Here is a 27977-nt window from a genome sequence, read left to right as displayed (position 1 = left end):
CAGGGTCCATGGGCCAAAATGTCACAGTCACAAGGGCCTAACATTTACACTTTGGGCATTATTTCCAAACGGGGATTGGAGGAACAATTTCATCACACAACTTTAAACTCAAATGTCATTACCTAACCACACCTACAGTTATCTTCTGAATAGCAGAACCATATTGCTTTGGGTTTGTGAATTTGTTAAACATAAAGACTAAACACCATTGCTATTTTTGTTACCCCGTTTTGGCATGTCTTCCTAGAAGAGGCGTGGGCCTCTCCTTTGCCGCACCTGACGAGCCCTGATGTAAGTTACAATAGGGACCTAGAGAGGGTGAGAGCCTGGTGGTCTGGAGGGATCAGGGAAGCCTTCAAGTCACGGTACAGTGTAAGGCAGATGCGGAGATTTCTAGTCGGGAGAGCCCTGAGGCCACATCTACACTACGAAGGGGAGTCTGAGCAACAGAGGAAGAGGATATATTTCTCTGGGGTGTGGGCGCTGAGGCAGACAACACATGATGTGCAGCTCCTCAGTGGTCTTAACGTCCTCTGAGATTTCTCCTGGAGGGTATTTAGTTCCAGGGTTTTGGCAGTGAAATGGGTATCTTTCTTGCCCTGGCTGGAATATCTCTTCCTGGAATATAAAAGAGGCGGGCCTTGCTGCCTTAGCCCAAGCCCTTAAGAATTCTAGTCATTAGGAAGAAATCCCCTGGCCCTTGAGCTAATCTGTGAGGAGTGTCTGATTCTGGAGAGTTCCCCAATGATGCATGCTAATTCTGAAGAGCGGCTCCTTTTCCGCAGATCCTTTAAATGGGTCTGAGTGTGGGCTGCTAGTTAACTTAGGGTGTGTACTGTTTGGTTGTTTCACTTTGCTTTAGAGGAGGGGGCACGTCTGCATGTTAAGGCTGAATAATAGCGACTGCGTTGAGCAGTTGAAAGAGTATCCCAGAAGCTGTATTCGTGCTGGGCTACTGTACAAGAGTGGGAATGAGGTGTCATCTGATTGAGTGCCACGGTGTGGTATGAATTTTATCAGTGAGTTTAGGAGAGGCAGAAAGCTTTGAGAATTCCTGATACCCAGTAAACTATATCTCCAGTGGATCCTTTAAATACCTGAACATGTAATCTCTAAAGTACTCCCTCTCCACTCTCTCCAGAACCTCAACTTTTTAACCCGTCACCCACTAGGACTTGGCTTTGTTTGGACTACCCTCTGTAATTTGGGGCTCCGGGAACCTGAGCAGCCTGGAAAGCCAAAGTGAACAGGTGTCACAATCTTAGTCCCCCCTCTGAGGTGCTAAGCTCCAAAGATGGGTTAGGGAGGTTTCGAGTTGCTGGGATGTGTTGCGGGTGTGTGCGTCAGTCTTTGCTATGGCATCTATGCTTCTCCCTTCCAAAGCTGACTTTGATGGTCCCTGGCACACTTATGGGGTGCAGAGTTTGGAACTTGAAGGATAAATCCATGTCGGGACAAAGGGAAAAGGGAACAAATATTTATTAAGCATCAGCTGCGAGTCAGGCTTGCTTGGTGTTTTTTATGTTAGCTCATTTAATATTTGGTAGGTAGCCTGCCATGTGGGTAGCCCTCTCCTGTGAGCCCATTTTCAGAGAGAACACTAAAGCTTTGATCTAGACTCTGCCTAAGGGATTTCATCGTGGGTGCCTCTGCCAGGGGATCCTCTTCATGCCACACAGGTGTAGAAGTTGTGGACCAAGGTCTGCGTTGGAGAAATGCCCAAGTGGGGCTCGGGGGCGGACACGAGAAGACTCACATCTGCCGCCTCCAGTTGGTAAAGATGCAGCAGTGGCTGGGGTAGGTGAGGCTGGCCTCCACGAGTGTGACAAAAGCTTCCAGACTGGGGAGCTTTTTTAAGTTGTGAGTTGACTTGGCCCGCAGCTTCTTAAGATTTCCTAAGCCATAGCTGGGCAGGGAATGGATCCTCGTTCTTGAAATATCTCTGTAAGGAGAAAAGGTAAACATAACCTGATTACTATGGGCCTAACATTTTCTGCTCTGTTAGCCGTCAACATAACAGCTACAGTAGTAATATTTTTACCGGGGTGAGGAGGGAGACTCCAATTCATCCAGCACGCCTTGGTCAGATTAATATTTGGCTAAAGGGACATTTGGCCCTTATATTTGTGGTAGGAGGAGATAGATAACATGCCACTCTGTATCCTGGATGTACTTGCATCCTGGCTGATCTGGGGCTTAAATGTATCTCTTTTCCCCTTCCACAGTCTATCTATAGAATAGATACCCACGAATTTGCATAGGACCAAGGAAGTGAGATCATTTCCTCCTCACCATAAAACTAGATGTAAAAATATATCCAGTGAGCTGGGGTGGCATCTGTGGCCATATTTCAGCAAAGGATGCAAAGAGAACACACCATAAGGGGAAAAGGTATCTGGTGGGCAACAGAGGTACCCTCAGCACAAAGTCAAAGTGGCAATAGAGAGTGGTGGTGGTGCGCGTGGCATCCACAGCCAGACTTGCCTGCTCGTGTACCCTGCCCCTCTATCTATTAGACTGGTGACCTTGGTCAAGTTATCTCATTTCTCCATGTGTCAGTTTCCTCGGCTATAAAACAGGAATGATAATCATACCTACCTCAGAGGGTTGTTGTGAGAATTAAATGAGCTAACGTTCATAGAGAACTTCCTGACCAACAGACAGCACTTGATGACTGGCCGCTGTTATCAGAAAACATCTCACACACACACACACACACACGCAGTTGTTCTTGCTTTGTCGGAGAGCCTCTGCCTTGGTGAACCAGGAGGTCTATATGGAAACCAATGTAAATGGTCATTTTAACCAGGTCCCTGTCACTGGAGGGTTCCAGAGTCCCATCCTTTCTGGCAGCAACACCAGTAACATGGGCCATTTTCTGGAGGCACCGTTGGCAGCTGAAACCCTCAAAACAACCTGATCAGTGGGGTGGGAGTGAAGAGATTTAAATGGCATCAGCTTAGACCTGTTGGGCCCAGAAAGTTGGCCGTAAATGAGTACTTCTGATGGGAGTGGTAGCAAGTGATGACCAGGATGGATTCATTTCAAGCATCCTTGGATATACTCAGTGAAGGAGAATCTTCTAATGTCTGCATTTCCTGTAAGTCAAAGCACTGGGCACTAGGAGCAATGAAACTCGGGGGTGTGAATATATATCTGCTCCCCCGTATGTTCTCCCAGTCTGGTGAAAATTACTTTCTCAAAGCCTGGTTTTCATTGTGCCATTCATTCTCTTGCTCAAAAGTTTATAATGCTTCCTGTTGTTCAATGAAACCTACTCGTAGCTGCTGCCTTATTGTCACTTCCCTTTCCCAATCAAACTTCTTATACTAGTTGTCCATACTTGACGTCACCATTTCCTCATTTCCTAATCCAACTCAGTTTCTTCCCAGTCCCTAGAGAAACAATACACACTAAGGTAGCTATGATGACCAGCACATCACAGCCCGCGCTTTGTACTTCATTAGAAGTTCTAACCTTAGTTCTTCATTGGAAGTTGCTCTTAGTTCTAACCTTCTTGATTTCTCAATTACATTTCACCCGTAAAACACTCCTCCTTCCTGAGACAGTCTTTTTCTTGGCATCACATTCTTTTCAATTTCTTCTGACATCTACTTTGACTTATTTCTGATTTTTTCTTTTTCCTTTATCTATCGGAGTTCCTCTAAACTCAGGCCCCTTTCTGACTGTACATAATCTTCCCAGGTGATCTCACCCACTTCCTTGGTTTCAGATACCAGGTATATGCTGATGGCTTCCCAATGTATATCCCAGTTCAGGTACTACTTCTGAACTCCAAGCCCAGATAATCCACTGTCCATCAGATCCCACTCTTTTGATCACTTGCAAATATCAAAACTGAATTCACCATCTTCCTTGTAAATATGTTCGTCCTTTTGCTTTTCTTATCTTAGCAAATGATTCCTTCATCTCCCCCTGTCGTTCAGGATAGAAGCCTGGGAGTCATCCTTCACCCCTCCCCCCTCCCTCCCTCCCTCGGACTCAGTTTTCTTCTTCTCACAAGCCTAACTTTTACATTTGTTTCAAATCGGTCCGCTTTTTTTGCCACAGCTTTAGTCTAAGTCACCATAATCTCTGCCTAGAGAGAAAGGCAACAGTCTCATAACTGTTCTTCTCATGACCATTGTATTAAGGTTCTTCAGAGAAACAGAACCACTAGGATATATAGAGATATATAAGAGGAGATTTATTACGGAATTTGGCTCATGTGACTTTGGAGGCCGACAAGTCTCATGATATGCCATCTACAAGCTGGAGAACCAGGAAAGTTGGTGGTATAATTCAGTCGGAGACAAAGACCTGAGAACCAGAACAGCCACTGGTTTAAGTCTCAGAGTCTGAAGGCCCAAGAAGCAGGACCCCTGACGCACAAGGCCAGGAGAAGATGGATGTTCCAGCTCAGGAAGAAAAGCACATTTGCCCTTCCTCTGCCTTTTTGTTCTATTAGGGCCCTCAACTGGTTAGATGATGCCCACCCACACAGGGAGGATGAATCTTCTTTACTCAGTCTATTGATTCCAATGCTAATCTCTTCTGAAAACACTCTCATAGGCACACTCAGAAATAATATTTTACCAGCTATCTGGGCATCCCATGGCCCAGTCAACTTGACACATAAAATTAATCATCGTGGCCATCTAGCTCTCTCTCTAATGCAATCTTTACACTGCAGGTTGGGTGATATTTTAAAAATGCCAATTAATTGTGACTTCCTGCCTATAACCAGTCAGTTGTTCCCCATTACACTTCCAATGAAGTACAAAGCATTGGACATGATGTGCTGGTCTTGCCTCACTTCTCTCATATCCGTTCTGTGCCCTTTTCTGTGTTCTGCTCTGTATTGCAGGAGAGGTGGCCTCCAAGGGTTCCATTTCCCAGGTACCACCTTGTCAATCAGCTTTCAGTTGGTTTCAGCAGATGGCACTGGTGGGACTGGAGGGTGGGTGGAAGGGTGAACTTAGGCATTTCTCATTCCTTCTTTACCTAGGCAGCAGCTCCTCTGTGATTGCAGCTGTCATCAAACAGATCTGCTGAGGATCCAGCAGCTACCAGTCGTCCCAGTTCCCACATCCTCACTGGGCCCTTAAGTCCTAGGACTAGTAGCGATAATCTCAGGACTGCTAAAGCCCTGCTTGATATTTAGACAAATTTACATGATCAGGGTTAAGGATTACCATTTATGTACAACCTATGTAAATTTTACTTAGTTGCTTTCCTTGTTAGATGCCAAATAGATCAAATTTGTCAATGCTATTCAAATACTTCAGTGTGCTTGCTGATTTTTTTGCTTGCTTGTTCTATCACTCCTGAGAAAAGTACACTAAAATCTCCGACTATGATTTTGGATTGGTATACTACTACTTCAAGTTTTGTCAATTTTTGCTTTACATATTTTTGAGGATAATTTTTTAGGTACATATAAATATAGAATTTTTGCATCTTCCTGGTGACTTTCTTTATATCTAGTCTTTGTCTCCTGACTCTTTGGACATTTCTTCTTTGCTGGTTCCTTCCTGAACTCCAACTTTTCGACCCATGGGCTCAGAGCCTAGCCTTCTTTCCTCCATTTTCACTTAGACTGTAGGTGAACTCCTCTAGTCTTATGACTTAGACACCATTTATATGCTGATGTCCCCTCCCCGCTCCCAATTTTTATCTTGAGGCTGCTTTTCTCTCCTAACTCCGGACTCATATTTCAGCTACCTCCTTATAATCTCTACTTGGATGTCGAATAAGAAGGTGAAGCTTTAGGCATTAAAAATTGAGCTCCCGATATCTCCCCAAACCTGCTCTACTTACAGCCTTTCCAGTTGTTCCTGCAAAAACTTGGAAGTCATCCTTGACTCCTCTTTCTCTCACACCCCACATGCAAACCCTCAGCAAAATAACTTGGCTTTACCTTCCACATAGATCTGGAATTTAACTACTGCTCACAACAGTCATTGCCATCACCATGAGGTAGAAGTTCTCGGTGTTCCAAGGTCTCTTTTCTAGTTCTTGCCTACGTATTCTAATTCTTCAGAGCTGGGGTCCCTGGAGATAAGTGTCTGATCCATGAACCTGTGTCCTTGTGAGGAGTCTTCGCTCTCTGCTGCTGAAAGATCCAGGTGTCCTGTCCTGTTCTCCACTTAGCCTTTCCAGTGTTGCAGAGCTTCTCAACTGTATTCTCTGCCCTAAAATAACGTTTCTAGTTTCTCTCTTCAGGCAATTAGCTCCTCTGACCAGTTCTGCTATTGATACTCTGTTCCCGGAGATGAAGTTCTTGTTTTGCCTGGTCTATGGGGTCGTCTTTTTCCCCTCATATATGGAAGGGAGCAAAGATTGCCTGTTTTGTCTAAAGCAGTTCAAGGCTTCCTCCAAGGAATGAGGTGAAGGTATAAACAAAGTGCTTCAGGAATAATTTAAACCAGGGCAATCATTTATTACCTGCCGTCAACATTTTTCATATTTCTAAAATCAAGTGATACAAAACAGACTATCCTTTCTTAGTTATGCCTTCCCCCCCTTGATTTTAAAATATACAAAAATCACAGTAATTGAATATTTCCAAAAATAAACAGATTTTTGTATTCTGTGCAGTGCCATGCTATTCTCTCATTGACTCTGTAGTCGATTAAAGATGACTGTAAATTCTTTATACTCTTCCATAGAGGGTCTGTTTGCCCTTCCCTTGAATCCAGGCTGAACTGTGATGTCTCTGGCCTATAGCAGAGTATGATGAAAGTGTTGCTGTACCAGTTCTGGACCTTGCCTTTCAGAGCACTGATAGCTTCTAAATTGGTCTTATAGAGCCCTAAGCTGTAGTGAAAGAACTCTGATGCCCTGAGAGTGCCATGCTGGAAAAAGTCTAAGCCATGCACAGAGGGTTCTGGAGGACGAGGTGCCGTGTGTGTGTGTGTGTGTGTGTCTGTAAAGAGGTACCAAGGAGGACAGATGCACCAGATATATGGGTGAAGGGTACAACTTGGAGTAGACCCCCCGGACCCAGCCACCTGAACCGACATCACATGGATCAGAGACAAGCCACCCAAACTTCTAAAACATAAAACTGTGGGGAAAATGGAATGATTGTTTTAAGGCACTGAGTTTAAGGATAGCTTTTATGCAGAAATAGAGTACCCAAACAGACTTGCATTGACATCTCTGAGATTCTGTCATCCCCATCATTTTTAACAGCTGTAGATGTATTTTTCCTTGAATGCCATTAAGAGTGCAGTAGCACTATAGTCTGTATACTTTCTGCCTCTCTCACGTACCATCTTTTGCTTTATATACTAGCTGTTTGTATTTGCATTTTCTCTCTCCTGGAGGGCAGAGGGCTCCTTGCATTCTCAGCAGTGCCTTTCACATAGTAAGCACCCAGAAAATTGTTGCTTTGTTCAAAGATAGGCTGGGGAATGGCACTGATGGAGGATTGGGAAAGGAACTAGATAGATCACCCCAGCCAGCTGTGATGTCTTCTGACCTCTAGCACTTACAGAGACTCTAGTACCTTGTATTATCTCTTCTGCTGTTTCATACTATTCAGCTTTTCATGTATATTGGTTTTGTTTCCTCAGCCAGGTTTCAGATGCTCTGAGAGCAGGGATTACTAAGATACTTTTGTGTTCTACACGGTATTAATATTTGGCACAGAGCTGGGTTCGTGAAATCTACTCAGTGGATACTTGTCTGATTAGCAGAGATGCCTCAGCATCATAAAAAAAAAATGAGAAGTTGAAGCAAGTCTCACAGAAGAGCAGTTCTAAAGGGAGAAAGATGCAAGGCAGATTGAGGAAATCTGGATTTAAAGGGGGCTCAGCCAAACGGTGCTTCTGCAGCAGGCAATTATATGTGACTGAGAGTATCAAAGGAATCAAGGAAGAGAGCATCCTTGTGCAAAGTTTACACGGAGATAGACACAGATTGAAGACGAAATAGACTAATGTGTGTGTGGGTTGACCTGCGTGCAATCCAGTGACTAGGTGTTGGATGGGGAAGCCTGCTCGGGAAGCGTTGGTGCCTCTCTGTCTGCTGAGTGTTCTGGAGTTAGCTTGTATTTCGGCTTCCTCCTCATTACAGCTCCAAAACATGTGAGCTGCTGTCTTTTTCACTAGGTGGCTTCGCTTCTGGGGGACTATGGCGTCTTGTCAGTGTCCTGGGATCCCGAGCGTCTGCTGGTGGATGTTGAAAGGAGGGAGTGGTTGGTAGGAGAGAGATGCAGAGTCACTTAGAGTTTGGTAAAGCACAAGTCTTTAGCAGAAGTGGTTCCTGGGTGATAGGGAAATAAAAGTGTTTGTAGAAGTGTTTACTTCAAGCTTACTGCATACTTGCTGGGGTGAGCAAACATGGAAACTATCATAAGGCTTCCATATTTTGGACTGGCAGAAAAATGTTTCTCTGGTATCTCCACGGATTAAGAAAAGTCCATAGACATTTATATCAGCAGGGGAAGGGGTAATCATGGGCTGGTGTTTTTAATCCTTGTCTTTCAGGCTGGTCTCATGCCGGCAGCCTTTCTTTTTAAGGTGCCACTTTGGTTAACATTTCAGCACATGCTACATTCTGGCTGGTTTTGAGAATTTAAATCCTGAAACGTAGTACCAAAGGAGACTCATAAGACAATGGCTGAAGAGATTTAGTAATCCTGAACTGTTTCAACATTGTTAGGGTTCTTGATTTTGAGATACAAAGTAGAAAGGGAAACAGCAGTCAGTAATAAGACACTGAGTCAGGAGAGTTAAACTGTGCTCTGTGCCCCATTTAATAAAGTGTGTTATAGCCAGTGCCACAAATTTGATTTGAACAATTTCTACTTTTCCCAGCAAAGATATTGTTACAGGTCAATCATTTCCATAAGTGAGAGCACATTTCTGGTGTATGCTACACTGACAAATGGCTAGAAGACCTCTCTTTTATGATCCCAGGCGGAATAAAAAGGCAATTTGCTTATCTATAGGACTGTGCGTACACTGGTAATGGAAGAGAATCATTCTTATACAAATACCTCAGTGTTTGAATCTGAACTATCAAATGAATCTGAGCTATAGCCACATCAATTTGATAAACCATCAGAATATGATTGTACCGGCTCCAGACTGCAAAGGCAATGCATTAAATTTTCCCCACAGGAAATGGTTTCCCAAGGAAACAGCAGTTGCTTGATTGCTAAAAAAAAAAAAAAAAAAAAAGAAGGAAGGAAGAAAAAGAAAACTTAAGTGAGTTCAGAATATCTCGTGAAAACTCAGATGGCTACTGATGTTCAAGGTCAAGACTCATGAGGGGGAAGTCAGGATGCTAGACTGCTCCTCGGAAGCTCAATGGAGATTGTCTGTGTGCCCCTAGCTTTCTCTGCATCTATTTCTCTTTGCAGTGGAACATCTTATCCTTGCACCCTCAGGTGTTCAGAGGCTCCCTGTTTTGCACTCAACTAAAATTTTTGCCTTCAGGAAAGGAGTTATGTTTGGTTTGAGTGCCCTCCCCTTAACTCTTTTAGAATCCCTTGCATATATCTCCTGGGGACAAAACACTGAGCCTGTTGGGGAGGGAGATTTCACCACAGTTAGCTCTTGGAGGAGATATTCTGGAGACCCGGCCAAGCTTCCCCATTCCCAGCACTGGTTCTAGGGCAGTGATTCTCAGTGTGCTTTCTGTACCAGCAACGTCAGCTTCACCTGCAAAGTTGTTAGAGGTGCAGGTTCTCAGGCCCACCCCTGACCTGCTGAATCAAAAATTCTGGGGGTGGGGATCAGCCATCTAGGGTTTTACAAGCGTGCCGGGTGATTCTGATGCAAGGTCAAATTTAGAACCATGGCTTGAGGGCAGCTGAGGACCGCTCACAGCGTAGGTGGCCCGTAGCCGAGTTCTGCTCTGGATTTGCCCTCGCCTGACTCACCTGACTCACCCGAGACTTGGCTCTTCCTCAGGGCCAGCCTGTACCCAGTGACTGTTGATGAAAAGGCCTGGCCCCTTACCTTCAGTCAATTTTGAAGGGGCATCTTAATGCCAGAGCTCCCCATAGGATCAGCGGAAGCTTCTGTTGCAAATGCATTGTAATTCAACTTCCCTGTTAGCCTGCTTCTGCGTCCATCAAGCACTCCCCACAGACTCCAAGAGCGCTCTCCAGTAAACCTTTTGCATGCAAATATCAACATCACAGTCTGATTTTCTGGGAGGGGAATCTGACCCGAGCCACCGTCACAGCCCTAACCTGAGCCGCATCTACTGTGGGCTGAGTGGTCTGCACACACTCCTTCTGCAACCCGTGAACCCACAGCACCAGCATGGGCTGGTCCTCTGCACACGCTAAACAAGCAGCTCTCAGGCCAGGGTTTCGCGGGGGTTGGCGCATCAGGTTTGCAGAAGTAGGGGATGGGATAGGCCCTAGAGTCCCAGGTTAGCAGCCAGAGAGGCTGGTAAGACATCTGCGGACTAACCTGAAAGCCCCAGAAAAGGAGGCTTGTTGTTAAGCTGATCAACCCACTTGCCCCTAAGGGGAGGAGAAGGAGACCAGCAGTTACAGGCTGGGCTTTCGGCCAGGACATTGCACGTATGTCCTCATGCATTGAAATGAAAAGATGTAGGAATGTATTATCACTCTCTACCTTTTTAAGTCATGGCAAGTGCTTCGTAATTCCTTTGGATTTTCTATCCATTTTATTCACTGTTTCTGTGGTAAAAGGGTGGAAAGTGGGCCTGTAACTCGAGGACCCTGCAGAACTGCTGGGGATGACGGCATCCCTTCCTGCCGGCATTCGTGGCAGGGCTGGCTGTGGATTCATGTTTGTGTTTTCCACTGGACACTGATCAGACACACCGCCCAGTGCCTCAGCCTGGGACCTGCTTGTCAACTGCAGGGGGCGTTCTTCTATGCTGTGTGTGTGTGTGTGTGTGTGTGTGTCACTTACTGGTGTTCTTGGGCTCAGGGGTCTGGTGTTTGTAGTTATCTTCCCCCCTATTTTAGTTCACAGTTAATTTTAGGGGCCCTTTTAGATGTTTGATTGGACATGTTTATGTACTTTTGGTGACATGGTATGTTGGGACTACATGGGGTATAAGGCAAGACACCTAGTTGCTGGTTTAAGCTCTGCCACTTAACGGCAGCGGTGTGATCGACAGCAGGTCACTTCGCATTTCTGTCTCTAGTTTCCTCAGCTGGGTAATGAGCTAGGTGGGGATCCTGTCCAGCTTGAGTGTTCTCAGTAGCAGACAGTGGTTAAGGTGCTGTGATTTTATAGTGTACCTGGTACAGGTCACATACGAAGACCTACCCCATCACAGGTATGTTCTTACGTAACAGATAGAGGGGCCTGTTTAGGCACATTCAAAACCCTCAGGACTGTTAGCTAAGTGAAATTGACACACTGCTCTTCTGCTGGTCAAAGGCATCAAAAGCACTTTCTCTAAGTCTGTCTGTCTCCCAGGTACTCTAAGAATAAGAAACATTGACTAAGCGTTACAAGTTCTGAAGACTCTGTATATTGGAACTCAGGGACTCTATGCCTGGCGCTTCCCGTTTGTTACACCCGTGTCCTACTTGGTGCCTCATAGGGCACATCGTGACCTGATATTATGAAGTTGCATATTTAGTTCTATTGTCTGACTCCCCCTTATGAGAATGTAAGCTTTCTGTGAGGAAAAACTTTTGTTCCTTGCACTATATACAGTGCATAGCACATGGCTGGTGCTTAAGATCTATCTGAGTGAATCAATGAGTGAATATAAAAATATAAATATGTATATATACACACATATATAATATTATTAAGCTTCAAACAGTATTAGGAAATAGGTATTATTGTTTCTGCCGTTTGTTTGTTTCTGCCCTTCTTTAGGTGAGGAAACCGAGGTTTAGAGAGGTGAAAGAACTGGTTTTAAACTTCGGTAGTCTGCTCTGGCATCTGTGCTTTAATCATGTGGGCACTCCCTTCGTTTGTACATATTGCCTATCTGAAACCACGCATTCTGGAATAATCTTTGAACTTCTTCAAAGAGACAGAGTCCCATATAAGGTCACAACATATCCTTTATCATCAGTAATAACCATTTATGGAGTTCCTGCGCTACCATACAGGATCTCATTCCAGAGATGCCTGGGTTCCAGCCTGAAGGAGAATACAGTCGCCCCTTGGTGTCTGTTGGGGATTGGTTCCAGGACCCACCACAGATACCAGAATCCACGGATGCCCAAGTTTCATAGCCCTGTCCTCCTTATCCATGATTCCACATCGAGGATTCAACCAACCACAGATAGTATATATTTATTGAAAAATATCCACATGTAAGTGGACTCAGTTCAAACCTGTGTTGTTCAAGGGTCAACTGGATAAGCTCTTTGGTGAAAATGAAGTGATGTTGATAGATGGTACGTAGATAGGTAGATAATATATATACTGACTGCCAAGTAAGAGGTGCTGGCTAGTGGCTCCCAAATGCCCCAGCTGGCCTTAGGCAGGCTATGTGAGGATCATCTAACAAACCTTTACGTCTAGTCACATGTTTATCTATTTCTTTGCTCACTATTTCTTCTTGGATCTGACTCCTTCCTTCCAGATTCCTTTCTTATTCCTACAGTACATTTGTCAGTAGATGTAGTGGGTCTTGCTTGAGAGCCTAGGAAAACACATTTTTAAAAAGCTCTTGCAGATTTGGGCCCCTGTAGCCATGAAGACTGTGTGAATCACAGAAGGAGGCATTCACTGTTGGCTGAGATTGTCAGGGAAGAGGTGGGTGACCCTTGTGGAAGGGCAGGGGCTGATGAGAAGAGAATAGGGGAAAGTCACTCTTGGGGGGAGAAATGGAGATGAGGAAGCAGTAATAGGAGGAGAGGTGCTGATGCAAGGCTGAGAGGCACTGGATACATCCCAAGAGATCTGGAATCGAGACAAAGAGGATCCAGGCATAAATGTATGTGTATATCTCACTGGTTTGAGGGAAACTCCTGGACACTGAGAGTGAGGAAGGAGAGATGTGCTTTCCCTTTCAGGGAAGAGATGTATAGCAGAGTGGTTAAGAGTGTACTATGAGTTAGACCAGTTTGGTGTGGAATCTGTGCTCTAAGATTTCTGTGACCTTGGATGAATTGACCCCTCCAGGGAAGCCCGTTTTTTCTTCTCTAAAATGGGACTAATAGCTCCCACCACAGAGGTTATTGTAAGGATTAAATTAGAAAATTCATCTTAAGTTTTTAAAACACTGGCTGGGACTTGGTAAGTGCTCATTAAATGTTAGTTGTTGTTGTTACTCTTGCTACTTTACTGAAATTTAGAATGTGGATCAGCCCTAAATTGTCCTATAAATCTTTGCAGATGACACAAATAAAATTTGATCTTAATTGCCAGCCCTGCGTCATAAGCTTCCCTGAATTGGAGAAAGTTGACTTCTAAAACGTAAGATGCTGATCTCTTGCACACGGAAGTGGGGGAAGCTACTCACAGAATGACTGGTCCAGAGGCTCCCTGGAAAACATCATTAGGCAATTCTTCCAAATTATTGTTATCACTTAGATTCCTGGGGATGGAGTTGAGGGAAGAAGAAGGGAAACACAAAGCCATGTAAACATTACTGTTGTAAGAGCCATTTCCCTCTAAATGACCTGGAAGAATAGTCAGGGCTACTTACAGCTCATCTAGTTGGGTTCCATTGAATGCACAGTTGTGTATTTCTTGAATCCCATTCTTACTCAGCCATCTGAAATAAAAGACCCATTAAAAAACCAATACTGTCGGATGCAAACAATACATGGGTCTCATAATTGGAAGCACTGGGGCAGGGTCAGACAGCACAGGTCAGTGGCATAAATAAAATACCACCCTTAAAGCTTGGGGTTGGGGTGGAAGGGAGACTGATTTATCACTGTATAACCTTTTGTAACATCGGAAGTTTGCGTTATGCGCATGTATTATTCAGAGAAATAAATGAAATTTAATTTTGAGAAGGCACACTTAGGCATAGCAGCCTGGATCCCAGAAGGTCTTTGCACATATCAGTTGTGTGCAGAGACAATGCCATGGAGAGAGCAGACAAAGATCTGTCCTGTCCTGAAGGACAGAAATCATACAGTTATCGAGCAAGTGTTTATAAGAGAAGTTGTATCACCTTTCTGTATGGCCTTAAGCCTCTCACTCAGGCTCATTCACAGCAGCAGGCCTGGCTGTCATCAAAAAGTGATCTAATTAAGCTGTCAGACAACCTGCACATCTCCCGTGACCTACAGGGACTTGGTTATTGGTGGTTTGTGGAGGTGGCTCTGGGTTAAGCCAGAAAGGAAGAGAAATCAGTGATAGAGACTGTGGGTCGTGGCGGGGTGAGGTTGTGTGAGTGGGCGCGGGGGGGAGGCTCTGGGGGAGGGGGGGGCTGGATGTGGAACAGTCATCCTGATTGTGCCAAGAAGGTCAGTGAGCAGGTTTGCCTGGACAGGGGAGCCCAAGGACACCTTGGGCTGACAGCGCTGCATTGCTGTGCCCCTAGATGGATCTGAAAACAAAAGCAGAAATCCAAGGTCGGGAGAGCTCAGCCTGAAGAGCCTCTGATCCGTTGCTCTTGATTTGCTGTCAGGTCCTTTCCCTTGTCAGGCTCAGTAGGTGTACAAATAACACTGTTCCAAAAGCTGACCCAGAGAAGTTTCCGTGTGTTCAGGACATCGATGGTTTCCGGTGCTGCAGTGGGTAGCTCAACACACTTAAAATCACAGGAGGACAACCGCGTGTGTTTTTCTTCCTCTGGAAAGCCAGTTAGCTGAAAATCCACACAGGAGTAATGCAAGTCTTTCAAAACATTAGCAACCAATTGGTGGCTTCCGATGGCCAAGAAGTGTCTGTGCATCCCAAGTCCTGCCTGCCCTACGCCTACCCAAGTGTCCCCAGCACATCCAGCCTCCGGACTGATTTGTCAGCCTATTCCTGGGGGGGGTGACAGTTGCTGGAGCAGCTGCCCGTAACCTGTGGGAGGTGGATCCTGGGGGTTTTGGATCAAAGGGGTCAGCAAACTTTTTCTGTAGGAGGCCCAATAATAAATTTTAGGTTTTGTGGGGTTAAGAAGCAAAATGAGAATATTATTGTTACATAGGTAATTTATATAGGTACTTATAAAACAATTGCCACGAAATTTTTATTGACCGAACTTAAAGTATAATAGTAATAATTGAGCACAATTTTTTTTTGTAGTATAGGTCTACTATTGAAAAGAATGAATTTTTTTCTTTTGTTGGAGGTAACATTTTGCTTCATTTAGGTTTAGTGTTTGTGTTCCCTACCATCAAAATCTTCACTTATAAAAGCTAGTCCTAGATCAGGGACCAGATATGCCCCATTGGGTGTAGTTGGCTGACCCTTGACCCAACAAAAGCAGTGTGCAACTCCATATGAGCTCTACCTAACTTTTTTTCTATAGACCAGATAATTAACATTTTCTGCATGTATATGTCAGGCAAATAGATGTTGCTATGATTAAATAAAATGCAGACTAATTTAAAAGAATTATTGTATTTAAAGTAGCCCTTTGTCTTTATGGATTTTCTTAATCAGTAGATGCCATCACATGGGGAGCGGGTGGCATTTTTTGATGTCAACAGATCAGCACACAAAAAACATACTATGCACAGAATTCTTGCCCTGAGTTTACATTAGGCTGTAAGACTCTCAAACTACTACCAGAGAAGCTGATATTTATCACCTATATGCCTAGTTTCTTAAGAGAGGTAGTGCTGGTTTACAACCAACCTCATGATGATGGTGACGACAAACAGGGCAGAGCGTCAGCTAGGGAGTAACGGAATCATGCTTTCCTCAGTCGTTTTGTTTTGTCCCTTCCCTGGTGTGTTCACTCAGTGCAGGCTCAGGAGGCTCCAGAAGCAGAGTCTGCCCTCATCCTAAAGAATGAAGGTGCTGGGGGACCTGGTCCATGAAATCTCCTTGAGGGGCAGGCAAGTGAGATGGAAGCCAGTTGAGGAAGGGAGGAAATGCACAGGAAGTGAGCAGTTCCTGTGGCCGGGCTGTGCTGGGAGATGGCACACATGTAACCTCATTTCATCTCTTCTGAATTAGCCCATTCTGCTGGTCGGCCATAGCTAGGTATTTCCCTGTTCAGAATTTCTGGTTGCAGGGCAGAGTAGGGGTGGCTGCTAGCCAAGTGTCTGATAATCCTTCATTGTTGGGCTGTTTTGAAAACAATATATATTTATATATATAGAACAGGGCTTCACGATTTTGAAAGATGCCAATGTATAGAAAGCTTTTCCAGTCATCAGAGCCATTTTGCCAGGCTTTTTTTTTTTTTTTTTTTTTGCGGTACTTGGGCCTCTCACTGTTGTGGCCTCTCCCGTTGTGGAGCACAGGCTCTGGACGTGCAGGCTCAGCGGCCATGGCTCACGGGCCCAGCTGCTCCGCGGCATGTGGGATCTTCCCGGACCGGGACACGAACCCGTGTCCCCTGCATCGGCAGGCGAACTCTCAACCACTGCACCACCAGGGAAGCCCCAGGCTTTTTTTTTTCTTCCTGAGTACCCTTGGATGTCCCTAGGAGGAGGAAGTGCCCCTGCATCCAGACATAGCGCCTGGACTAAGCACAACTGGAGACTTAAATTGTGGTGAATGTGGATCTTCTGATTCTGTTATCTATGGATTAAGTGCCATCTGAGGTTAAAAAAATGCTGACTCTTAAGAAAGCTGTCCTCGCTAGGAGAGTATGCTCTCAGCTCTGGGGAACCACACAGTATCCGTGGACAGGAATCAGTGAAGGGTGGCTATGATCTCTATGCTTCTTTTGTAGTTTTGGGCTTGCGGGACACTCTCCAAAGTTCTTACTTTCTGAAATTCTTTTCCTCCACTTGGGAAAAGTTAAGACTAGGTAGATCAGGACAGGTTGCCTTCTGTCTTATGTTCTGGACAAAAAGGATGTGTGTCAGTATGCAAAACTGTGAGAACGTTATTAGTACAAACGGACTTTTTTAAAAAATTGAGATAATGGACATCTAACATTGTATTAATTTCAGGTTACCACTTATATATTTTCTGTAAAATACTCTGGGAGTTCCCTGGTGGTCTAGTGTTAGGACTCTGTGCTTTCACTGCTGTGGCCTGGGTTCAATCCCAGGTCAGGGAACTAAGATCTCACAAGCCGCGTGCCGCAGCCCAAAAAAAACGCTGTTAATAAACTTGCCACATGAACTAATTTTGAATCACTATATTTAAAAATGACACATATGTTTAGAGCAGCGTTTTTTTTAATATAAATTTATTTATTTACTTATGGCTGCGTTGGGTCTTCGTTGCTGCGTGCAGGCTTTTCTCTAGTTGCGGCGAGTGGGGGCTACTCTTTGTTGCGGTGTGTGGGCTTCTCATTGCGGTGGCTTCTCTTGTTGCGGAGCACGGGCTCTAGGCACGTGGGCTTCAGTAGTTGTGGCACGTGAGCTCAGTAGTTGTGGCTTGTAGGCTCTAGAGCACAGGCTCAGTAGTTGTGGTGCACGGACTTAGTTGCTCCGCGGCATGTAGGATCTTCCCGGACCAGGGCTCGAACCCGTGTCCCCTGCATTGGCAGGCGGATTCTTAACCACTGCACCACCAGGGAAGTCCCTAGAGCAACATTTAAAGAAGCACAAGCATCCAGGTACAACTGATTACGTTTATCACTAATCTCCTCCCTCCATTATGTAGCCAAGGAGTCCTTTTGCTGCAACACACCAGGCCGGTTATTACTCAGGTACTCACTATTTTCCAAAAGTTCCTTTTTAGCTTTTTTTTTTTTTTTTTTAAACCTCTTTGGCCTTGAAGATTCTGTTTCCTCTGCTCGTCCTTTGCCAATGCTGTGGCTAAATCCCACTCGTCTTTTAATGGCCATCTTCGACCCAACATCCTTTCTCAGCCACCTTCCTTCCCTCATTGAACTCTTCCTTCAAGCCTCGCGTCAAATCACATTATACCTTCTTTATGCTTAGAACAATTGCTTTTATTTTGCACATATTTCATGCTGCTTTTTTCCTTTGCTTTCCCTTTCTCTCAGACTTCTCACACCCCATCAACTCTTTCCAACACATACACACACAGAGATTCCAAATATCATGAGCATATTAAGTGAGAGGATTAGGTATTACCTACAATTTTGTCCTACTACTATGTACTCTGAGTACAGGCCTTTGATTTTATTTTTTTCCTTCATACGTCCTATTTCTCTGCTAATCTCTTTCAAACCTTTTCTGTTGTTCTCTGTAATAAATTTACATCAAATATTGTGCTTTATTCTGCAATATGTTCTCATCTCTGCCCCTCCCACCACCTTGCTCCTTTGTTTTGTTTTTTTGTTATTTTGGTACAGATGGGTCTCTAAATCGTATTATTGTTTTGAGAAAGGCTAAAATTCTTTCTGGACTAGAACTTACCTTTTGTACATATCAGCATATTGAAACACATGTATATTTTTAAAAAAACACAACATGTGTGAAATGTAAAGAGAAAATACTTTTCTTACAGGTGTAATTGCAATTACCAGTTCCCCAAATGTCATTCTATGCATCTAACTTCCATGGGTCCCACAAACACTTGGGTAACCCCTAGTGCCCTATTTCTTGGCCATCTCGGGAAGCACGTAAACTGCCACGCAGGCTACTGGCACAAACAATTAGAAGGTAGTCCGTTAATAATGCAGAATGCACTTAAAAACTTTCCCAAAAGTCAGAGAGATTAACTCAAGGTCATTAAAAAACGTGATTGTTTCAAGAAAATGAGAAGTCATCTTATATGCTCAGCGTGGGGCTGAACAGAAGCTGCTTGGCATGGTTATGAGGGAATATCCATGTCTTCTTGATTCAGACTCCTTCTTGGTCTTTTTCTTTGGGCAACAAAAGCCTTGCCAGGCAATAACTAGCTTTATTGATGCGTGAGTTGTTCTGGCCCTCAGAACAGATGTTGCATCACAGGAGACCATCATTCAAAGAGCAATTTTAAATACTTGAATTGCACCACAGAATCATAAATTATTAACATGTCTCCATGTTGTGATTTGGAAATGTAAAGATGGGAAATGAGAGAAAAACACAGAACCAGAGAGAAACTGGAAAGGTGAAATGCCAAAGTTACCCAAACAAAAAAAAGGAGCATACCATTATGAGAAAGAAATCATTACATGAAAAACCAAATGTTCCTCCATTGGAGTTTTTTCCTTTACTTACAGAATCATACTTTCAAAGCTTAGCCCCACGAAAGAATTTCTTTCAACTGTGTGGATGTTTATATTATCTTGAATATCTCTAGAAGAAAGTACAGACAAATTAGGTATTTATGTCAGCTCCACTCCATGTCACCTCCCCACAAGCAGTCTACTTGGCATGGTGTAGTCTTTAGCTGAGGTAATGTTGGAATAGCTGTTGTTCTGAAAGGTTGATGAGCTCAATGTTTGGGAAGTGAATGGCATCTCATTTACCTTTAGTATATCAGTTCTTCTTAACAGTGGAATTGCAGACATGCAGCCTCTTCCCTCTCTGAAAGTCTTCTTAGCTAATTCAACTGTGCTGAGGTTCTAACAGACTCATTTGTTACCCTTGCCTCCACAGTTGGTACCTGATCAATAGGACAAAGTCACTTAAGCTGACCTTTCATCTCCAGACCAAACTTCTCCATCCACCTTACTTGGGCCTTCATCTTCCTCCATCTCAATTCCCTTCTCAAAGCTAGTTTCCTTCCTCTGTTCTCCTTGGGTCACAGAAATTTTTATCGTTGGTTTTTCTCCTCCTGACTGAAAGGATGAAGAAAGTCTCGGTTTTCTGTTTGTACCCCTCATCCTCTGAAGCTTCCCTGTTGGGTCTGATCTAACATGTAAATGTAAAAAGAGTAAATTGCTTGGAACAATTTGAGAAATGGGGGATATTCTCTAGTTTTCCCTCTCCCTCCCTCTCTCCTTCCTTCCTCAGCTCATTGCATCTCTTCCCTACCTCTTCCTTTTGGCTCTGTCCAGATTCCTACAATTTCACTATGGAAAATAAACTTGCTGTTATACATTGCCTTTTCTCTTGCTCTTTCAAAAGACATCGTCATTAACAGTTCACTGTGAGTTTGTCAGGTGGTTTCTTTATGCTTAGGGCAGCATGGGAATTCTGGAGGGAAGAGGAGACGATGGTGGAAGACAAAGGGGGTTACAGGAGGGAGGTATGTAAGGTACTAAATAGTGAAGAAAGGGGAGACTTCCTGATTTGCTACAAGCTGGCTCTGTTGACAACTGTCTTACTGAGGAGCCTGCTGACTTTCTCCAAACTGAGATTAGCTGGCCTTAAGGTAAAACCGAGGACACGTGCTGTTTGCCTTCCTACCTCTGCTCACCCAGAGCAACATCTTTGGAGGATGTAGACTACACAGTGCATATTGCAGGCCCAGAGGCTGTTGGGCAGGACAGCTATCGAGTAAAGAGTTGGTAACCACTCTTCAAACTTACAGTAACACCTTTTGGAGAGATTGAATCTTGTGAACAGCTGGCAAGTGCTTAATACCTGTGTTGGATATTAACCTAGAAAGAGACAAACTGAGAGTGAGTGAAAAACGAAGCTGGTTATTTTAACAATTGCTAGAGTCTAAGCTTTCCAAATTCAAAATATCAATTTTGAGCTTTCAGAAAAACCTACCAGAAAATCCCATAATACACTTGAATCATGCTAATGTTTTCTATTTTAAGACTCTAACCAGGATATAGGAAGCTACTGATACCTTAGAGAAAGGAAACTTACACTTCAGGCACAAAGATCTGTTAGTATACCACAAGGCATACCTTTTTTTTTTTTTTATTAACATCTTTATTGGAGTATAATTGCTTTACAATGGTGTGTTAGTTTCTGCTTTATAACAAAGTGAATCAGCTATACATGTACATATGTTCCCATATCTCTTTCCTCTTGTGTCTCCCTCCCTCCCACCCTCCCTGTCCCACCCCTCTAGGTGGTCACAAAGCTGATCTCCCTGTGCTATACGGCTGCCTCCCACTAGCTATCTATTTTACGTTTGGTAGTGTATATATGTCCATGCCACTCTCTCACTTTGTCACAGCTTACCCTTCCCCCTCCCCATATCCTCAAGTCTATTCTCTAGTAGGTCTCTGTGTTTATCCCAGTCTTGCCCCTAGGTTCTTCATGACCTTTTTTTTTTTTCTTAGATTCCATATATATGTGTTAGCATATGGTATTTGTTTTCCTTTCTGACTTACTTTACTCTGTACGACAGACTCAAGGTCCATCCACCTCACTACAAATAACTCAATTTCATTTCTTTTTATGGCTGAGTAGTATTCCATTGTACATGTGCCACATCTTCTTTATCCATTCATCTGTTGATGGACACTTAGGTTGCTTCCATGTCCTGGCTATTGTAAATAGAGCTGCAATGAACATTTTGGTACATGACTCTTTTTGAATTATGGTTTTCTCAGGGTATATGCCCAGTAGTGGGATTGCAGGGTCATATGGTAGTTCTATTTTTAGGTTTTAAGGAACCTCCATACTGTTCTCCATAGTGGCTGAACCAATTCACATTCCCACCAGCAGTGCAAGAGTGTTCCCGTTTCTCCACACCCTCTCCAGCATTTATTGTTTCTAGATTTTTTGATGATGCCCATTCTGACTGGTGTGAGATGATATCTCATTGTAGTTTTGATTTGCATTTCTCTAATGATTAATGATGTTGAACATTCTTTCATGTGTTTGTTGGCAGTCTGTATATCTTCTTTGGAGAAATGTCTGTTTAGGTCTTCTGCCCATTTTTGGATTGGGTTGTTTGTTTTTTTGTTATTGAGCTGCATGAGCTGCTTGTAAATTTTGGAGATTAATCCTTTGTCAGTTGCTTCATTTGCAAATATTTTCTCCCATTCTGAGGGTTGTCTTTTGGTCTTGTTTATGGTTTCCTTGGCTGTGCAAAAGCTTTGAAGTTTCATTAGGTCCCATTTGTTTATTTTTGTTTTTATTTCCATTTCTCTAGGAGGTGGGTCAAAAGGATCTTGCTGTGATTTATGTCATAGAGTGTTCTACCTATGTTTTCCTCTAAGAGTTTGATAGTGTCTGGCCTTACACTTAGGTCTTTAATCCATTTTGAGCTTATTTTTGTGTGTGATGTTAGGGAGTGTTCTAATTTCATACTTTTACATGTACCTGTCCAGTTTTCCCAGCACCACTTATTGAAGGGGCTGTCTTTTCTCCACTGTATATTCTTGCCTCCTTTATCAAAGATAAGGTGACCGTATGTGCGTGGGTTTATCTCTAGCCTTTCTATCCTGTTCCGTTGATCTAGATTTCTGTTTTTGTGCCAGTACCATACTGTCTTGATTACTGTAGCTTTGTAGTATAGTCTGAAGTCAGGGAGCCTGATTCCTCCAGCTCCATTTTTCGTTCTCAAGATTGCTTTGGCTATTCGGGGTCTTTTGTGTTTCCATACAAATCGTGAAATTTTTTGTTCTAGTTCTGTGAAAAATGCCAGTGGTAATTTGGTAGGGATTTGATTAAATCTGTAGGTTGCTTTGGGTAGTAGAGTCATTTTCACAATGTTGATTCTTCCAATTCAAGACCATGGTATATCTCTCCATCTATTTGTATCATCTTTAATTTCTTTCATCAGTGTCTTATAATTTTCTGCATGCAGGTCTTTTGTCTCCTTAGGTAGGTTTATTCCTAGATATTTTATTCTTTTTGTTGCAGTGGTAAATGGAAGTGTTTTCTTAATTTCACTTTCAGATTTTTCATCATTAGTGTATAGGAATGCCAGAGATTTCTGTGCATTAATTTTGTATCCTGCTACTTTACCAAATTCATTGATTAGCTCTAGTAGTTTTCTGGTGGCATCTTTAGGATTCTCTATGTATAGTATCATGTCATCTGCAAACAGTGACAGCTTTACTTCTTCTTTTCTGATTAGGATTCCTTGTATTTCTCTTTCTTCTCTGATTCCTGTGGCTAAAACTTCCAAAACTATGTTGAATAAGAGTGGTGAGAGTGGGCAACCTTGTCTTGTTCCTGATCTTAGTGGAAATGGTTTCAGTTTTTCCCCATCGAGGATGATGTTGGCTGTGGGTTTGTCATATATGGCCTTTATTATGTTGAGGAAAGTTCCCTCTATGCCTACTTTCTGGAGGGTTTTTATCATAAATGGGTGTTGAATTTTGTTGAAAGCTTTCTCTGCATCTATTGAGATGATCATACGGTTTTTCTCTTTCGGTTTGTTAATATGGTGTATCACATCGATTGATTTGCATATATTGAAGAATCCTTGCATTCCTGGAATAAACCCCACTTGATCATGGTGTATGGTCCTTTTAATGTGCTGTTGGATTCTGTTTGCTAGTATTTTGTTGAGGATTTTTGCATCTATGTTCATCAGTGATATTGGCCTGTAGTTTTCTTTCTTTGTGACATCTTTGTCTGGTTTTGGTATCAGGATGATGGTGGCCTTGTAGAATGAGTTTGGGAGTGTTCCTCCCCCTGCTATATTTTGGAAGAGTTTGAGAAGGATAGGTGTTAGCTCTTCTCTAAATGTTTGATAGAATTCACCTGTGAAGCCCTCTGGTCCTGAGCTTTTGTTTGTTGGAAGATTTTTAATCACAGTTTCAATTTCAGTGCTTGTGATTGGTCTGTTCATATTTTCTGTTTCTTCCTGGTTCATTCTTGGCAGTTGTGCATTTCTAAGAATTTGTACACTTCTTCCAGGTTGTCCATTTTGTTGGCATAGAGTTGCATGAGAGAGTAACCTCTCATGATCCTTTGTATTTCTGCAGTGTCAGTTGTTACTTCTCCTTTTTCACTTCTAATTCTATTGATTTGAGTCTTCTCCCTCTTTTTCTTGATGAGTCTGGATAATGGTTTATCAATTTTGTTTATCTTCTCAAAGAAGCAGCTTTTAGTTTTATTGATCTTTGCTATCATTTCCTTCATTTCTTTTCCATTTATTTCTGATCTGATCTTTATGATTTCTTTCCTTCTGCTAACTTTGGGGTTTTTTGTTCTTTTTTGTCTAATTGCTTTAGGTGCAAGGTTAGATTGTTTATTCAAGATGTTTCCTGTTTCTTAAGGTAGGATTGTATTGCTATAAACTTCCCTCTTAGAACTGCTTTTGCTGCATCCCGTAGGTTTTGGGTCATCGTGTCTCCATTGTCATTTGTTTCTACGTAGTTTTTGATTTCCTCTTTGATTTCTTCAGTGATCACTTCGTTATTAAGTAGTGTATTGTTTAGCCTCCATGTGTTTGTAGTTTTTACAGATCTTTTCCTGTACTTGATATCTAGTCTCATTGCATTGTGGTTGGAAAAGATACTTGATACGATTTCAATTTTCTTAAATTTACCAAGGCTTGATTTGTGACCCAAGATATGATCTATCCTGGAGAATGTTCCATGAGCACTTGAGAAGAATGTGTATTCTGTTGTTTTTGGATGGAATGCCCTATAAATATCAATTAAGTCCATCTTGTTTAATGTATCATTTAAAGCTTGTGCTTCCTTGTTTATTTTCATTTTGGATGGTCTGTCCATTGGTGAAAGTGGGGTGTTAAATTCCCCTACTATGATTGTGTTACTGTTGATTTCCCCTTTTATGGCTGTTAGCATTTGCCTTATGTATTGAGGTGCTCCTGTGTTGGGTGCATAAATATTTACAATTGTTATATCTTCTTCTTGGATTGATCCCTTGATCATTATGTAGTGTCCTTCTTTGTCTCTTGTAATAGTCTTTATTTTAAAGTCAATTTTGTCTGATATGAGAATTGCTACTCCAGCTTTCTTTTGGTTTCCATGTGCATGGAATATCTTTTTCCATCCCCTTACTTTCAGTCTGTCTGTGTCTCTAGGTCTGAAGTGGGTCTCTTGTATACAGCATATATATAGGTCTTGTTTCGCATCCATTCAGCCAATCTGTGTCTTTTGGTGGGAGCATTTAGTCCATTTACATTTAAGGTAATTATTGATATGTATGTTCCTATTCCCATTTTCTTAATTGTTTTGGGTTCGTTATTGTAGGTCTTTTCCTTCTCTTGTGTTTCCTGCCTAGAGAAGTTCCTTTAGCATTTGTTTTAAAGCTGCTTTGTTGGTCCTGAGCTGTCTCAGCTTTTGCTTGTCTGTAAAGGTTTTAGTTTCTCCATCAAATCTGAAGAGATCCTTGCTGGGTAGAGTAATCTTGGTTGTAGGTTTTTCTCCTTCATCTCTTTAAATATGTCCTGCCACTCCTTTCTCGCTTGCTGAGTTTCTGCTGAAAGATCAGCTGTTGTTCTTATGGGGATTCCCTTGTGTGTTATTTGTTGTGTTTCCCTTGCTGCTTTTAATATGTTTTCTTTGTATTTAATTTTTGACAGTTTGATTAATATGTGTCTTGTCGTGTTTCTCCTTGGATTTATCCTGTATGGGACTCTCTGTGCTTCCTGGACTTGATTAACTATTTCCTTTCCCATATTAGGGAAGTTTTCAAGTATAATCTCTTCAAATATTTTCTCAGTCCCTTTCTTTTTCTTTTCTTCTTCTGGGACACCTATAATTCGAATGTTGGTGTTTTTAATGTTAATGCTATCTTAAGAAAAGATAAATTAACATGATCCAAAAGCAGCTTGCAACTAGAAAACAGAATTTTCCTAAATCATCCCCTGTTTCCAATTTCCACATACTCTTTGAAGAACTGCCTCTTCTCCAAGTGATTCTGTTGAGATTAGGGCATGAGTTCCACATCCTTTGACCTCAGAGTATGTATGTGACCTAAGCTGGGCTCATCAGACCCTCTCCTGGGAAGAAGTTGAAGGTTGGTTACAGATGAGTCCACTGATACCATCACTCTCAAGTGAAAGTCCACATATTTCTACAGCTGAGATTTCCAGAGCTATATTGGATCATTTCCAAGGCCTGTGTGTCTTGGCCTGGGTTCCCCAGGAAGCAGAGCCTGAGATAAAAGCTGGCTTGCATTTAGTATATTTGATAATATGTGTTCAGAGAGTTTGGGACAGGTGGAATGAAACAGAGATGGAAGAAAGGGAATCAGTACAAGAATGAGTTACTGTACTGTATTGAGTTGTCGACCACTACTAGTGACTGGTCTTTAATGCCAAGGACTTGACTTAGGAGATTTTCAAAATGGGTATCAGAACTATTGCTCTGAATGGGGGAAAAGGGGAGGCATTTATCCACTGACTAGTATTTCCGGTTGGTGGAAGGTATCCCCATGGTGTTAAGTCCACTCTGACGTGCACACTTGTGGGTACCCAGCAAGTTCCTACTGGGCATCACTTACAGTGGTGTAGAAGAAGCCCCAGGACTAGAAATGAGAGGTACACAAGGCCAGAGTAGCTGCTCTACAGTTGAAATTAAGCTGCATTAAGCTGGTTGAAATTTGGGTGGAACTGGCTTCCATAGCAGTGGTGAAAAAGATTTTCAAGTTGACCCATGAGAGTTGTCTGACACACTGTTCTTCAGTATTTCCCGGGCTCCTGTAGGTTACTCAGAATCCTTCCAGTTCCTTCCCACTCCCATTTCCCTTTTCTCTGTGTGCCTTACCTAAGACAAAGTTGGTCTTAGTTGCCTGCAACCTAACGAACCTTCACCGGTGCACTCATCATTGTGAAAGATCGTGTGTCTTTTGGGTTTATGATTCTAGGGGAGACTTCAGTGTCTTGTTCTCTGCTGCTGTCTTCAGAAAGCCAGTGCATTCTCCCTACAGGTCCCTGAGAACCTGTAATGGTTCTTAGATGTTTTGCTCCTTCTTGGTTCCCAAGTGATCCACACAGAACCCATTCTGGTCAGTTCTTCCTTTGATTATTTCATTAGCCCTTGAGATCGTCTCCCTTTGTTTATTTGTGGGAAAGAGCTGTTAACGTGCTTTTGTTAGGAATTTGTTGTTATTTACTTTAAAAATTTTCACAGTGAAAAATAAATTGTTTTGTGTAGAGACCTGAGTGAACACAAGCATATACAGCTGTTTAAATACTGGCACACTCAAGATACAGCCAAGTTCCAGAACCCTCCAAGTTATGTTGTGTTGCCCTTTGTAGTTACCTCTCCTTCTACTTCCTATTCCTACCAACCACTGATCAGTTTCTATTTCTATAATTTTGCCTTTTCCAAAATGTCATATCGGTGCAACCATATGTTATGGAACTTCTTTCATACAGTATAATGCATTTGAGATTCTTCCATGTTATTGTACTTATCAGTAGTTCACTGGGGTTTTTTTGTGAATATTTATTTATTTAATTTATATTGGCTGCTCTGGGTCTTAGTTGCGGCATGCATGTGGGATATAGTACCCTGACCAGGGTTCGAACCTGGGCCCCCTGCATTGGGAGATGGAGTCTTACCTGGTGGACCACCAGGGAAGTCCCAGTAGTTCACTGTTTTTTATTGCAGACTAGTCTTCCATTGTAAGGATATACCACAGTTTGTTTATTCATTCGTAGGTTGAAGGACATGTAGGTTGTTTCCAGTTTTTGTGATTATAAAAAAGCTGCTTTAAAAATTTGTGTATAGTGTGTGTGTGTGTGCGAGAGAGAGAGAGAGAGAGAGACAGACAGAGAGACAGAGACAGAGACTGAGACTGACAGAGGGAGGGAGGGAGGGAGAGAGGGAACATTTCTACTTTTCTTGGGTAAATACGTATGAGTGGGATTACTAGGTCGATGGTAAGTGTATGTTTAACTTTATTAGAAACTGCCCAACTGTTTTCCAAAGTGGCTCTACCATTTTGCACTCTCACTAGCAATGTATGAGAGTTCTAGTGGCTCAACATCCTTTGGTTATTTTAAAAAGTATATTCTTTGAATATAAAAGTAATACATATGTATTGTGAAACTTTTGGAAAATATGGAAACATCTACAGCAGACAGTAAAAATCACTTCTAGTTTCACTACCCAGAGATAGCTTCTGTTAACATCTGGAGTTTGAAGTTTCTAACCAAAACAAATAACTTCCATGATGGCTCTCCACCACCTCTGAGTTTCTACACAGAGAAGTTCCAACAGAAACATTGCCATAACTAAATATCTGCTAG

At 42.7% G+C, this 27977-nt stretch overlaps 1 protein-coding gene across 3 annotated transcripts in view; it reads right to left on the bottom strand.

The window, feature by feature from the left end:
• The window catches only part of FSHR (follicle stimulating hormone receptor), a 166100-nt gene that overhangs the window by 6948 nt on the left and 131175 nt on the right, over window positions 1-27977 (bottom strand). For 2 of the 3 annotated variants that reach the window (XM_065890876.1, XM_065890875.1), the window contains exons 5-9: window positions 20419-20490; window positions 19163-19240; window positions 13621-13689; window positions 13435-13509; window positions 1757-1942 (exon numbers count right to left, since the gene is read on the bottom strand). In XM_065890876.1, coding sequence (XP_065746948.1) covers window positions 1757-1942; window positions 13435-13509; window positions 13621-13689; window positions 19163-19240; window positions 20419-20490 — 480 coding nt within the window. The remainder of the gene's footprint in view (window positions 1-1756; window positions 1943-13434; window positions 13510-13620; window positions 13690-19162; window positions 19241-20418; window positions 20491-27977) is intronic. The other variant, XM_065890877.1, reaches the window with a different exon arrangement.

Source organism: Phocoena phocoena, chromosome 14 (assembly GCF_963924675.1).
Source record: "Phocoena phocoena chromosome 14, mPhoPho1.1, whole genome shotgun sequence".
In the NCBI taxonomy this organism is placed as follows: Eukaryota; Metazoa; Chordata; class Mammalia; order Artiodactyla; family Phocoenidae; genus Phocoena; species Phocoena phocoena.
The sequence above is the reverse complement of the archived record's forward strand: the minus strand, read 5'-3'. Positions and strand labels throughout refer to the sequence as shown.